This window comes from Colias philodice, chromosome 19, assembly GCF_061535455.1.
Source record: "Colias philodice isolate Cphi_HAF_F1 chromosome 19, ilColPhil1 Martin Lab GWU primary, whole genome shotgun sequence".
Taxonomy (NCBI): domain Eukaryota; kingdom Metazoa; phylum Arthropoda; class Insecta; order Lepidoptera; family Pieridae; genus Colias; species Colias philodice.
In genome coordinates, this window is record NC_143104.1 from 6,502,214 (window position 1) to 6,518,826 (window position 16,613).

Below are 16,613 nucleotides of genomic sequence, written 5' to 3' on the forward strand. Positions count from 1 at the left end.
ATTGCAAGTCTTGGAATCGTATTGCTAGGTGTTAGAGCAAGAAAAAGGGGCAAGTGGGCCATATTCTGATGTTTGGTGGTCACCACCGTCCATAAATTTTCGCTAGGATAGAAAATTTAAGTTAGATCACAAACGGGGCTAATATATCATCAAAAATGATTTAGTCTTTACCCAACTACATTAATACTTAACTTTATGTATGCGCAAGAAAATATTTTAGACCTCAACGCAAGCAAATTTTTTATCTTTGGATCGTTAAAAATAGATTATATTTTATGTTTATGCCTTTGGTTTATGAATAATAAGGTGAGTGAAGGGTTCGTTGAACATTGCAGATCGCTTGGTTTTATGTATCGGCTATCTTCTTTATTACTCATACCAAAGTTATAACATTATATTATAGAAAATGTTATTAGTTATTGCGTGGTTGAAATTTGCGTGAAAAAAAAAACGCTATTTGAATAATAAACTGAGTTTAGACTGTTTTGATTTTTATAAGCATCCTCATTTCATTAAATAAGGCGAAATAATTGCATACACGTATTTTTTATTTTAGATTTTTAGGTACAGTGTAGAGGGGAATCAAAATACCATTCATAATCGTCTACTACTATCATCTTGATAATTAAGAAATAGTTGCATACAAATCTGTCTTCTCCAAAATTGCGATTATTTAGTCGCAGCGAGAATAGTCTACGCGTCGCCGTCGCAAGTGAAAGAAGCATAAATTCGGTACACACATCGATTCGTGCTGGTGACATCACGGACTTCAAGTTGATCACTTGACTGTACTATGGGTCTAGCTTCGTGACAAATGTATGTACATACGAGCTATTGACTGTGTGGGGTACATTCGTGTTGTGAATGTGGTTTTTGTGTAGGATAACACGGACCAACGTTAATAACAAGATTAAAATTTTCAGACACGTTTTCGTTGCTTTGTTGATTGTGTTTCTTATGTTTGTTTAATTTAGCTCTATGTTCACTGTTCAGTCTATACTTTTATACCTCGTTTTTCGTTGTCACATAACAAGCAAAATAATACATATTATATTGTTAGCTTTGTATACCTTCAAGTAGGATCAGTTTTCGTCTGTTTTGTTGACGATAGGCTCTCATGGGAATGAAGCTTTGACGTACATAATATCATGCTCATATTGGCGAAGCTATTGGCTTGAAGTTATAATTAACAAGCTTTGCTGTTATTATGTAACTTTGCTTTTAATCATATTTGTTTCATAGCGATAAAATATTTTTCTTTATCTTTGTCTATTTCTAAAATTAACTCATTTATAATAGAAGAGTGTCGTTAGTTTTATGTGTATCACGTATCAGTAGTTTAACCTAGCTTAAGAGGAAAAGCTTTCGACGACAGTTGAATATGAAAAAGGGCTAACCCAGGTAAGTCTCAATCCTTATCCTTAGTCTAACCTTAACTGAATACCGAAATACCGAGGTGAAATTAGGAAAAATATATTTACTGCTCAAAGCTAGTTTCAGGTACTTAGGATAAGTGGACTCTTGGATAAACCGCAATAGCTTTGGCAGCAAATATTTGATTGAAACATTTATTTATTTATTTATTTTATTTAACAATTTAATATACCACACCAAGTAATATTTACAATTATACAAAGAGGATTAATATGGTAGGTACATAAGGCGGCCTTATCGCTGATCCGGATAAGGAGGCCGATCTCTTCCAGACTGCCCAAGGTAAGAGATAAAGAAGAAACGTACATGTTACGCGGGTGGCTAACATTACTTTGTTACGTATCGATTTCAGCATTGAATATTTATATGCGCAGTATTTTCGAACGTGTTAGAATGCTTGGCACTGGGCATTTATTTAGTTTGGGATTTGGATAGACTATTTTTCAGTTCCTATGCCCGCTGCATTGAGCCGTTCATCCACTAAAACGCTCCAACCATTTTTCCCGCGCGGGTATTTTTCAGTATTTCGATCGAATATTTTACGCTGTTTGCAAGCGACATACTGTTCATAAATTTTTTACAGCTCTTACATCAAGTCCGTAAAACGTATCTAAAATTGAGGGCCGATTGGAAGTAAATTTTGTTGAAAGATAAAATATCATGTCGTCGTCTATTAATGAACGAGAGAGATGGAATATAAAGTGCATATTTGAATAATGTCGAATATTTTTTTTTATGGATTTAGAAAATACTAAAAATCCTTTCTATATTTGCGATAGGATTTACGAGTTTTGATTTATCATTTGCATGTTATTTAAATCACTCATTGCACAAAACATGGTACCTACCTATACAAAGAAAGCGTATTTTAAATTTTTGAATAGCACATTATATACGTATACCTACATCTTAGTAAAATTTGGTTTCTTGTTTCTTATATAAAATTCACATCGGTCCAGTCGCGCAAGATTTAGATTAAAGTTATCTTTGTTTGTTAATTTAGCTCTGAACACTTGAACAATCTGCCTTGTTAAACTGGTTTTAAGTTCAACAGTATTAGTTTCAATCTAAAGCTATAAATATGTTCACTGCTTACATAAAATAATTTTCATAAGATTAAAGAATATGGTGCTGGTTGTATTAAACCTTTTCTTTAACTTTCCTATATACTTAATCTAGAATCCGAAACAAATTTGGTCTATCGTAAATAATACGTAAATTGCTGCATGAAAGAATGAAACTGTTAACCTAAATGAAACTAAATCCATATTTTCGTAACTTCAACAGAACAATATTGAAAACTTATTTGAATCCCGAAAGTTAACATCCAAACTTGGATTCACCGAAACGTTATAACGCATTATGTAAATATATGCAAACATATATGTTACTAATTTATATCTATATATATAAAACTCAAAGGTGACTGATATAGTGATCTATCAACGCACAGCCCAAACCACTGGACGTATCGGGCTGAAATTTGGCATGCAGGTAGATGTTAGGACGTAGGCATCCGCTAAGAAAGGATTTCCCGAAATTCTTGCGGGAACGGGGAAAAACTGGGATGCACGTACAAAGTCGTGGGCGGAAGCTAGTAGATACTCATATACTCACACACTCACGAATACACATCTTCAGTCTCACAAACACGCCTGCTATCTAGAATTTTATACTACTTTTTTTTTCTATTTTTAACCGACTTAATTTGCATATTATTGTTAAACTTGTTACATTATTAAGACGGAACTTATTTTATGTATGGAGGTGGGCGTTGGCATCCGTGCCACAGCTCTTATGCTTTTACGGATGTCATCGTAATTTAAGTTTATGTACAATTTGTTATTATGTTCCAAATAAAGAATTTTTGAATTTTTTGAATTTTGAATTTCATTCATATTTGCCCCGTCTGTAATACGAGTACTTTATTTGCGTAGTCACCGCTGTACACATAATAGAGATATTTTTCCTAAGGGAAATTTTCGTTGCCCTTTTCTTGTTTGGAATTACCTTGGACGAACGCTATTTGCTCTCAAAATCTTTTATTAATTTTGACATAACAGAGGAAAGATATTTGCTTCCTTATTTTGCATATGTTATTATGTTGAGATGAGAGGTTCGTGTTCAAATAGGATTATGCTTATGCAAAATTTTCATCATTTAGTTGTTTTAAAATGTTTCATAGATTTTTTATGTAGCGTGTTTGTTAAATACACTTAGAACAGAACATAACAATGTGTTGATTCTATTATTGACGCGGACAACTACATCACTTTTCTCAATACACACCGACGACGACAATACAAATCCAAGCAAAGTAGACCAAAGCTCCGTCCCCAATAAACGTCGCTCCATACTTGTCACAAATGGGACAATCCCGTTATTAAGTAGGAAAAACTGTCATACAATATTTTTACAAAATGAAAATAAACAAAAATTGCCACGGCTTAGGTTGGCTCCATTCCAAATGTACTTCGCGAGGTTCGACCCATTTCTATGTACTTTATTCGTTTTGGCGTACGCGATATTTCCTATGGTGCTTAGGAGAATCAAACTCGCATTGCGATCGTACCCAGTGGTCCGGAGTCACGTTCAATAAAACGTTTTGCTAATACAATCCCGGGCTTTCATTGCTATCGTTATTTAGCGAGCGATGATTCGATCTTTAATGTAACAAAATATAACTGGGAACAAGAAAAGACACGGAGGAAACTTTTGTCAAACTGAGTTACTACTTCGACAAGAACAATTTCGTCCAACTTATCGAGATATGCTCGAAAAAATCTTTTTTTTTATACTTCTGTTAACTTTGTAAAACTGTTTCTTTAGTTGGTATTCACGGCTGTTATCTCAGAGAGATTGCGTTATGAAATTCTAAGAAAAATATGGGAACCTTGTTGACAAATATACAATTTATTTGAATGGATTTTTTTAAATGTCCATAAGATTACTTTATAGGATCTTTATAATTATACAAGAATAATATTGCACCTTTAAAACATAAGCATAAATGCCGGCAAAGCACCTGTAACACCACCAGTCTTTGTGTTTATGGGTGATGAGGAACACTTAAAATCACCGGCCCCTTTGTTTGCGCTGCGAAAAAGCATATATTTCTTTTATAACCTATTGTAAAGGACCTTCAAAAGTAATTCTAAATTTAAAATTAGATTATTAGTTATTCAGATACTTCAAAGACATCGCTTTTCACTTGTACTGTTTCAAATCTTAAAAATATCGTCTACGCGAACGTTCGAAGCTTTATTAAGTTTTAATTGTTGTATAATTACGGCGAGTTGTTTATGGCTGGGGATCCAAGCAGTAGATAATAATAAATGTCGTATAATATATTACAGAGAATATCAAGTTTCTGAAAGGGGATGTTATTGGGGCGTTTTCAGCGTAAATAAGTAGTCGTTACTGAGCGTCATTTATTAAGGAAAAAGTAAGAACTCTTGTACGTTAGCAAAAACAAATTTGTGTACATATTGAGATGGAGCAATAACACAATTTTGATGTATCTCACGCATTTTTGGGAGTAACATTCATTTTTACGAAAACTCAATTGTTATAATATGAGTTAACAACGTGATGCTTCCTTTTTATTTGTAGGATACTTACACATTATTGATACAGGACATCGAATCATTCTAAAATCTAGAAATAATTTATTGGAAAGTAGGATTGTATTACCGCAATCTTTTAAAATATATCATACTAGGTTTCCGCCCGCGGCTTCGCCCGCGCAGTCAAAGAGAATCCCGCATAGTTGCCGTTCCCGTGGGATTTCCGGGATTGCGTCATTTTCCGGGGATAAAAAGTAGCCTATGTCCTTTCTCGGGTATCAAAATATCTCCATACCAAATTTCATGAAAATTGGTTCAGTAGTTTAGGCGTGATTGAGTAACAGACAGACAGACAGAGTTACTTTCACATTTATAATATTAGTATGGATTTAATTTAAAAAAAAACATAATCATTAAATATATCATTATGCTTTATTAGTTCTGTTAAATGAAATCCTGTCTGTATTCATTGAAAAAGTCATCGAAATTACATTATCTATAATAAATAGTATTCAAAAACGGAAAGGCAATTAAATTCAGCGAAATGTATACTCTTAAACAATGTAAATTCAATAAAATTTATCAGCAATTGCAATCATGAAAAACCTACTTAAAATGTGATGCTTTATGTTTTCGCTTTTTAACTACCTTATTGCTTATTTATAATAAACCCTTGTAATACTTATAGTAGCTTTTCGCCCGCGGGTTCAAAGGAAATTCCCATAGTAATGAGAACATTTTTAAAGTAGCCTATGTGACTTTCTAGCCAAATTGAAATCGTAAAAGATATTTTAAATACCTTTGTATTAGATATTTAAACATGATAAATAAACGTTAAATATAAAGTTTGAAATTTGAATTGAGTTGCTCAGTGACTTATAAAAATAAAAAAAAAGTTTCACGTTAGGTAGTACAATTAAGGATTAAATAGAACAAGTATTTGTTAACTATGTACCTACATCATTCAAACCATTATACAATGTACATAGTTCACACGATATACCATATAACATATTACAGAAGGAACATAGACCGTGTAAGGTTTTGGGTCACCATATTTCCCACTTGTCGTATGAAAGGCGATAATTTATAGTCACTACACCTATCTCAGAACCGACAGGTGGTTTCAGCATGAATAGAACCAATTTGTTAAGCTTCTTACTTCATATTAACAAGGTAATTATTATTAAATTCATTGAATACGAACAGATTCCAATATACGGGATATAAATTTGTCGGCAGAATCAGGAAACGACGAGCTCGCACAAAGATTTCAATCGCTTTCCTTTAAATCCGAATCCAGTATTTCTATCGGGCGATTCCTATGGCATGCCGTTCATTGTTTGCTGTATGCTCCGATGAACAAGTACCTCTATCATCCGCTGAAAGTTATGGCTGTGTTTGTGGCCAACACTACTAAAATTGTTTTTCGTTGTATTGTTACGCTATTTCCTCTTTCCGAACATTTCTTTTTGGCTGCAACGGCTTCTAAAATTAAAACTTGAAATATGGATAGACGTTTCCTTTTAGATCGCGCGATTCTATGAAAGGAAACTATGAAATTGAAAGCACTTTTCGCAGTAACAATCGTACTTAAGTTATTTTATTGTTGAATTGTTTTGCTCTGAAATACCTTTGCCAAATGCACGCTTTTTACGAACATGTATATTATAGTGTGAGATACGTCGAATATTCTTGGGAAACTTTCGTGGAATAATGCCTAGAAGATAACTTTGTGCATGCAAATGTGAGTTTTCCATAATATGTTATCGATCGGATACCACAGCTCATTATAAACCGTTGTTATTATTTTGTATTTTGTAATGGTTTTGCATATCTGGAGCAAGTGTACGAGATCAGTATGCAAATGACGACTTAATTTAGATATAAGCCGTATTCGCGAAGCTTCTGTCTCCGACATTGTGTACGCGTCGCAGGGCTTTAGAAAATATGGGGATTTTAAATATACATTGTACGTAGAAAGTTGAACTGTCGGTTGGGATGTCGCATTGTTTTAGTTATAATATAGAAATATATATATATATTTATTAGAGAGATTAGATTCGAAAGAGATGAATTTATAGCTAAGGTTACGTTTTGAGAGTATTATTTATCTATATACATACATTATTTTCATGTTCCACACTAGGTACTTAATGATATTAAAAAAAATATTATTGGTAAGTCGCACAACAGCTGTTTCCTATGAATACAATAAATACTCACACAAATAACTTTTATTAATTACATCAGCCAGGACCAATTACAGGAATTTTTCTATTTGGTATTTCCTAAAGGTACACAAGATTACTTCATACAAAAGCGTGATTGAAAATCAATTAGCAACATATTTCCAATCTTACGCATTTGCAATATCAGTGAAATTTTTAACGAATATGTTCCTACCAACGACCACATTTTTATAAGGCTGTAATTGCATTCGTAAAAATTAAAACAGAACAAAAAGCTGCCAGAAATATGAAGCAAGACGCAAATGAACGACACTTCGAGCATGTTGACCTCGCCTAAACACAAAACTACATAATTTTCAGTTCATTTCGGCGTGTGGGCTGGTTATAAGGTTTCGTAGGTCTTTGTTAAATCCCTCAAGACCTACAATTTATAACTTGTGGAAACTGGAAGTTGCAATTAACTATTGTAATTATTACTTTAGTGTAATAAAATTTATCCTTTATATTAACTCTTTTGTTTTATATTCTGCCGGTATACCTTCAAGCACATGCTCTATGTAGTATTGTAAAATGTCATCGTAATTATTGTAAAGGGTCACCCATCTACGAAACGGACTTAAAAGAACTTTCATAAACATTAAAATATGGTAATAAATAACAAAGAAAAAATATCAATAAAATATTAGGTACCTATGCCATTTTATCATAATTATAATTAGTTTATTTCAAAAATATTTTCGAACAAAGGCCTACTTACGTCTGTACATCGCAAAAAGAGCGAAATAATTATTTTAAAATTTCCCAACAAAATGCAATCGACATGGATACTGTTGTATAAAACCACTCCACGTAAAATTTTAAAGAGCCTTTAAGCTTTAACGAATTAAACGCAATAAAAGTTTCATCCGATCCGCAATGTTCTGTGACACTTTTAGACAATTATACAAATATACTGGATTAGACCGGACTCTCAGTGGAGTTTCGTTTGCAAAAATCGCGGACCTAAATCTGACTTCTGATATATATTGTATAGATCCCAGACATCCTATAGACAGATGTTGCCAACCAGTTTTGTGGTCCCCCTGCCCGCACCCCGGTAATTAAATATGGCATACAAAGAAAAAAATAAAAATTTCCAAAACATGCCGTGTGGGGTATCAAATGAAAGAGCTTATTGAGTAGATCACGAATATATAGCATACTATATACATTTCTTACACTTTCTCTAAGATTTTTTAGAAAATTTACGAAAATGGTCCATTTTTGAGTTAACTTTAAACCACTATAGATTGAAAACTCATGAATATATTTTTTAAATTATTATTTTAAATAATTAACAATAGTCCATTGTTTACGATTCAATATTTCGTACAGTGAAATAGTTGCATGGGGGAGTGGGGGGAGCATTCAAAGATGGCGAGTATATTTTCAAGTTCATATAGTATATAGTTATTTTCATCTAATCCACCACATAGCTCACTTATATTATATTACGAACTATTGAATCATAAACAATGGACTATTGTTAATTATTTAAAATAATAATTAAAAAAATATATTCATGAGTTTTCAATCTATAGTGGTTTAAAGTTAACTCAAAAGTGGAACATTTTCGTAAATTTTCTAAAAAATCTTAGAGAAAGTGTAAGAAATGTATATAGTATGCTATATATATTCGTGATCTACTCAATAAGCTCTTTCATTTGATACCCCACACGGCATGTTTTGGAAATTTTTATTTTTTTCTTTGTATGCCATATTTAATTACCGGGGTGCGGGCAGGGGGACCACAAAACTGGTTGGCAACATCTGTCTATAGGATGTCTGGGATCTATACAATATATATCAGAAGTCAGATTTAGGTCCGCGATTTTTGCAAACGAACATCTCCTTGGAGCCTGCTCTAGATGTATATCAAGTCTTTTGTACGAGAGCGAGTATCGTATCGAATTTTTTAGTTTTTTTTACGGATCCCGCATACCATTTGAAATATTATAGCGAGTATCTCTATATTGAATTGTTCATAAACGTGTGTTTGAAAATAAGCTTTGGATTTAGTTGTAACGTGAAAATTGTTTCGATGACTTTGAGACTTTTTACTAAATTGTTATTGGGTAAATTTTATACAGGGCAGTTTTTTGATAAAAAATGATGAAAAATAGTAATAAAAAAATTCAGCGTACCTACATCAAAACACTCATGCTGTTCAATTATTGTAATATAACATTTTCTCACAAATTTCAAAGGTTAACGATAATGTTGTTGTGTAAGTTAGGTAAAATAAAGTAGTTAGATAGCTAAGTGGGTGGAGTAACTCAAATATAAATAATTTACGAATTACCTTCATTTTGTAAAACATTAAAAGTACTTTCAGTTACACTACCATGTTATAATAAGCAAAAATATGAAAAAAAGGTAAAGACCTACCCAAACCCTTTTCAAATATCGTAGAGATCATAAAAATAACAATGTATGAATTGTGCACTAAGTAATTTTAACCAATAAATCATGTATTACATTTTTTTTATCTCATAAATTTATTGATCGATTTAAAATACGTATAAATCATGGACGCAAAAAGCTGTGAATACCTAAAACAACCGCCTCTTTCAGTCCGACAAGAATTTGTGATGTAAGATAGGTTTTTATAAACTTAGTCGGCGAAGTTTCAGGCTACAAGCGTGCTCCTAAAGCCTTGCTATTTATATTCGAAGGAGCATCTAGCAAGCACAGTATGATTTAGAAGTAGTGAGCAATTTCGTAACAATAAATGAGAGCAAACATTTTTAAACTTCAATTCTTAAGCGTTTGTTTGATACAAGAATTGCTTTGTAATTTTTGTAGAGGTCATTTATCTTGTACATTTCTGAACTGAAGTGTTCTGGAACACTAATAAACTAGCGCATAACTATGTTATTAAAATCGATAGAATATTGATTGATATTAATTATGCCCAAATTAAATGAATGATGTGTTCTTCTACGTTGTTATAATTAATTGTTGAAAGTTATTTTGCTTAGTGTAAAAATTAGAAAAATGTTCATCAGATATTTCCTTGCAAACAAACTGTATTTCTTTGTTAGGTACCTACTTTGTATGCTATAATTTGATGTAGCGTTAAGCATAAGTTATTGTATAAAGTGTTGAACAAATTTTAAAAATACACAATAAAATAATATGTTTAACTATTTTTTATTATTTACTTCAATGTTTGGCTGTCTAATAACAAGCTATTTACAGTTGGCACAAACGTTTCCCGTTTCCGTAGTCCGGCGCATTGCTGAAATACCACTAAGCGGTAAACCCTTCAAATTGACTGACTTAATCCTCAGATTAAACACTGATGCAACTAGCCACGAGCGCTAGAGTAATGTTTAATAAAGCAGAACAAATTAAAGCATGTAATTATTTACTGAATATACACTTTTATAATTAGGATAGCCTCGCTTACGTTATATAGAGTAAGCAAGAATCAAACTGTACATTTGTATATTCATGAGAACGAACTTTTATTTCTTGTGCCTTTATAGATAAATCCTGTATAATAAAGCATATGAGTAATATTAATTTATCTTTCTATTTTATTATTAGTTTCTACTTAGGTCATACTGATATGGATTCCATAAGAGCTGGGGTACGCTGTCGCTATAATCACTGTGTCACCTACATTTTTAACCTAAATGTTTATCTTGCCTTAAAAAGCTCTTCTATGGAAATCTATAAAAGCGACCAGCCACTTCCATTGGCCGCTCTATCAAATAATATATATAAAGATACTTACAGATCTGTCTCCAAGATTCTTGACTCGACAATGCAAGTACGCTGGCTGGCCCACAGCGGCGGTGTACTCCCGTTTCGTGGTGTTGTCGAAGTGCGGCTGAACGACAGTCTCAGCGGTGCTATTGCTGACCGCGAAGATGCTGTCCGGGTCTGTGCTGTCAACGCCGCCAGCTGACAGACCTGTGGAGGACACAGGTTAATAAAGTTGTACCCAAAGACAAGTTCGTTTAAATTGTTCTTTCAAGTTTGATGTAATAGACCTTATGAAATAAAGGAATACGAGGAAACGTCCTTCTTACATGAAACATCATCCTTATCACAATATATGTAGTTACTAATAAATAATATTTTGTCAATTTTGTTTTATTTATTCTTTAAAAATTGAAGAAATTCTTCTGTAAATATTGTTTTAAAATTCCCAATACGTATCTCATTGTCCCTAAATAATATTGTTTCCACAAAATCCATGACTCAGCCAATATTTTGCGATAATGGTACTTACGGGTTAACTCGAACATCGAAAAATTTGTGAGGCGTAAAAATGTTTATATCTATTGAATGTTCCTGCTTCGGGTAAACCATCGGAATATTAAATATTGTGCCATATTTTGTGAACATAAATATTATTTGCCCATATCTGTGACATGAGGATAAACGACTATTTACATAGCGTCATGTGATTTTTTCCTCTTAAGAGTGAAATACTATATCGCTTGTCCCAAAGAAACTGGGTCATCTTTGAAGAAAAGGGTCAGTTTATGTAACTTATGTCTAAAACAACTCTCTATAACACAAAGAGGAATTCTGATAATGAGCAGAAAGGAAAAAATGAAGTGCCACAAAATAATGTCTAAGTATATTTTTCGCTATGTTTTTCTTTTAGTTACGACCTGAATTGGAACCTCAAAGTTCATGAAGTTACCTACAATGTCAATTCAATCAGTCTATTATAGTGAGGCAGACTAATAAAACATATTAGTTAAAAGGCGCATTATTGTATTATTGTATAGCCCTCAAAGTTCAGCAAATTTATAATCAATGTTCTGAAAATGGGTTAAAAATGTTGAACCAAAACGATGTACATCCGAATGAAGCAAGTTAAATAAAAGCTCGTAATTACGAATCCCTTTTGACCACAAAGGTAATGAAATTCAATGTAATGTATAAATACCCTGCTTTGTTATACCTTTGTTAAATACGATCAATACATGATGTGCAAAATGGATTTAAATACTTAATAAATAACGCTTTAATTAAGCACCTTAAAATATTATTAATACTAAATATGAGATTAGTTACGTTTTTACATAGAGTTCAAAATTTGCGATTATGCATCTGCTTTTGAAAGTTAACTAGGTATATATTCCTTTTTAAGTCTCATAAAAATAGCCCTCAATATTGAACTCAGATGAAATATAATTTCAAGGAAAAAAGATAAGAGCAAGAATAAAAAAGAACTTTTTTGCGCCATCATTAAAGCAAATGCGACCATTTTTGTACTAGCTGTGCGATTTTACGATGTTTGAGGGTGTGATAAACATTAAAAAGGATCAAGGTGATATTATATTGAAATTTATTACCATAGCGATAAGATACGATGAGACTTAAGTATTTTTTTCACAATGTTCTAATTAGAGAGGCCCTACAGCTCGAACAATAATTAGTCTGTTGCCGCGAGCATTGTTTTACAAATTCGAACGAGAATTAAAAGCCCAGTTTGTTTGGATTATAGATAATTCGTTGAAGTAATTAAACCTATCTTTTAATTCAAAGTTATTATACAGATACACAATTTATAATTGTGCTTCGTATATTATTTATGTGAAAGGATATCAGATTTAGTTTTCAGTAATACCAATTGTAATAAATCATCAGCGTTCTAAATTTCCACTGAATTTTTCACAACATGTTCAAATTACACAAACATGCCGTCTATCAAACCAATAATCTAATTCCTAAAAAATATACGTGAATATTTTGCGTTATTCGCACGACCGTTCGCCATCACAAATATAGTAATCATATTAGTAACGAATCCCGCACAATGGGCTCGGCAAAACTAAATACAATGAAAGCAGATTTATTAACTCGACTCATGGCTTGTTTGTCTTACAAATAAAACTTTACCGTGACGTCATTAAGATAATGGAAACCGATGACGAAGTTCGAAAGGGGTTTCCGATTGTTTTCTGCTAAGATAAATATTTGATCGATCTTTTGTTTTGACTTAACAATGTAGCAAATTTTGTGCAGATAGTCCGAAATGTTCAGTGGATCGGCAATTAAGAAATTACCGTTTAATTATCATTAAGATTGACGATAATATTTATTTCCTTCTTAATATTTAATATTTATGTGTTTTCTAGAACACTTTAAAAACTAGAAGTTTCTTTTTTAATGATTTACTTTCGATCTTAACAATAAGAAAAGTATTTAAACTAATTCATTTACACTGTTTCAAAAGGAATACCATCACGAACTGCAACAGTAAGGTTAAAATGTTCATGTATATTACATCCTTTTTCTTATCCTTTAAACGCGTCCGTAATAAATTCAGTTTTTTTATTAACAAAGCCTCAATACGCGTTAAGAAGGGCAGATGCATTATTAACCTGTTTCACTGATGGAGTCTCTCTTGTATCTTAATATGAAAATAATACAAAATTTTAAATTTATACCAGTTAGACTCAAATACGTAGTTTGAAATACCTAACAGCATATCAAGTCAGATATAACGTCCATCCCAAGAGAGAACTGGGTATAATTACATTTTACATTATCGCTTTTTATAAGCAGAACTCAGTGTTCCATGAATATTACATTTTTTCTTTTTTCTACATCACTACAGTTCTGACGCTGAATATTCCGCACTTATAGCCGAGATAAAACTCGTGTGAATGTAAGTAAAATAAAGATAATTGTAACGGGTTCAAAGAAGTTCATGTTTATTCAGCACCAAACTTCATTCTTAGTAAGATATTATATTTGTAAACGAATTTTCTTCAAATCGTCAGATTAGAAAACAAAATAACAAGTATTATCATGCTTTATCCATTTTTTTGCAATTTACTTTTCAAGTAACATAGACAAAATATTACAGAAACTACGTAGCGTGAACACTAAATCAAATTTTATTTTTAATAAATAAAAGCCTACAATTTAATTTGATAGAATTCCATTGCTTAAAAAATAAACAATCGACTATCAAAAGCATTTATTTCAAAAGCTTTATAAATGGTGAATATACGTAGAAAGAAATTCTCCGTCTCCAAAGGGGACGTTATCAACAATAGATTTCTATTAGATTCACGATTTCCACGTACTTCGTCTAAGTTCTTCGTTTTCATTTATGTGCGCTGCAGTCTTATTGTGACATCACATTATTCACGATGCATGCAGTTATTTAATGTTGTAGATTTATAGAACGGACGCACTGAGAATAAATAATGGAAATTTAATTTTATCTTTTCTAGAGCACTAGGCACGTAGGCTTGATGCATTTAAACATTTCGCTTTAAATTCCGTGTAAATCTGCAACGACTACAAACATAAATAAAATTTAAAAGCCGTTGTGTCCACGGATGTGTTAATGCGATTTCATATTATATTTCGAATGTGAAAAAGAGAGCGAAAAAATCTTTAAAAACATGTAGCTAAAATGGTGCATTCAAATATATGTTGACATTGAATATAAGAGCGTAACGTGCATGAGCATTCAACAAAAGAGCGTAAAGTTTGCAGGCTCGGATAAATATCTATCCCCTTCAACTAAACATATTTCCTTACGTGTAGCTATTTCAAAGAACGTATTCGGATCAGAACCTATGCAAGATCCAAAGGACCCTCAATCCACAAAGCTCGACGCGTATGCGATACGATAAGTCTGTCTCGGCTTAAGTCTATACTTTTCAGTATCTCGAAGGCTTGGGCTAAGCCGACTGTGTTCTTAAAACGTCACTGAAACAAGTCTTGCATAATATAAAATATAATCGTTTTCATAGTGCTAGTGTTCACTCCCTCCGTTATCAGGTTAACATTGTTATGTATGTTTTAACTATCTAGGTATACAAATATTGAAGTAAAGTTTCTAACTTTGTATAGTAGGGGATAATCTTCGAAAGTACTGATCCGATAAAAATTCTTTCACTAGCAGACAGTCACACTATTCACGAAACCATAGGCCATGTTTTTTATACGGGCTCAACTCGAGCAAAGCCGAGGAAAGCGGCTAGTTATAAACAATAAAATAAATCGATTATGTTTGCAGAAGTTTTTGTATTTTTTTTACGTAAAGACAAATACCGAAAAAGATGTGAAATCTTAACACGATTTACCTTACATTATCGGTCTCCATAATATATACATAGCTAAATGAACGCATTATAAATGTTTAAGGCATAGAGAAATATTTTTTATACTGGAAACATTCACTTGTAAGTCAGTACAGATGACCTTCAATGTCATGTCGCCGCGTTAGGCACAGCTATTGTGCGCAGGACACGTCACGGGTTAACTGCCTGGATGATCAAAGTCTGATTGTGAAGTCTTGTAATTCAGGAATCGTAAATGGAAATTGAAAAAATTAGATCACAATTATTTCGAGATAGAGATTATCCTCTGATTCTCTTATCATCTTGGTTAATGTAACATTTTTATCATAACTGCGATCTGACAGTTTTAATAAATAAAACTTAATTAGATTTCCCTCAGAAAATGATATGCGTACATGATTATAAAAGCCATATTTCGATGCTAATCTCTTTTGTGTCTCGAATTAGAAATTCAGATGGGATTATACAAAATATACATTTCATCTGTATAGGATTAGCTCTTTCATTAATTTTAAAAGTAAGCATTGACTGTTCTTAAGGCTGAATTAATATTTTCGTGATTAATTTTGACATGAATTAACTTTATATTTCTTAGTTATTATTTGTTAGGCTTATAATAATGTTTACTTGTACAAATATACGAATGAATAGATATTTGTAGTAGTATGTCGGAAGAAAAATAAAGACTACAATGCAGTGAAGTAGACATTTCATATCTTAATGCACTGGAATGAAATTCGTCTCTGGGGATAAGAGAATGCTATGAACTATGAAGCCGTAATCTAGGTTCCTGAACAAAAGATAATTGTTTATAAATTTATGAAAAAGATTAAACAAAAAGCATGACTCGAATGATGAACTCACGTTTTGCATCCATTTTTGTATTAACTTCTATAATAATATATTTTTAAAGATAATTTATAAAATTTTCCCTTACAGGAGGCGTCCATGTCATGCAATGGGAACATAATGAGCCGATGATGATGATGCAAGATACATTTTATTATTTTTTCAGACGTAAAAACAAACACTTAATCACATGTCGAGATGTATGTTCAATAACAAAACAGTACTATTGCCATCGAGGGCATTATTTGTGTCAAATATTACAATTTCCAGATACAGTATACATTTAGTGCTAATTAAAATACGGGTAATTAAATACCTATTGTTTCAGTAATGATGTCTTTCCATTTTGAAAATTCCCTTAAGAAATACGAAGCGTTCTTATAAAATTGTTTAATTTATACAGGGCTTTTATTTTTCTTGCTGCGACTCAACAGCTGTTATTATTGTTCAAAGCTCATTTA

At 32.2% G+C, this 16,613-nt stretch overlaps 1 protein-coding gene across 1 annotated transcript in view; it reads right to left on the minus strand.

Moving 5' to 3' along the window:
- The window catches only part of LOC149480004 (zwei Ig domain protein zig-8-like), a 70,147-nt gene that overhangs the window by 10,524 nt on the left and 43,010 nt on the right, over positions 1–16,613 (minus strand). Inside the window, exon 3 of the mRNA XM_089707280.1 lies at positions 10,974–11,152. Coding sequence (XP_089563406.1) covers positions 10,974–11,152 — 179 coding nt within the window. The remainder of the gene's footprint in view (positions 1–10,973; positions 11,153–16,613) is intronic.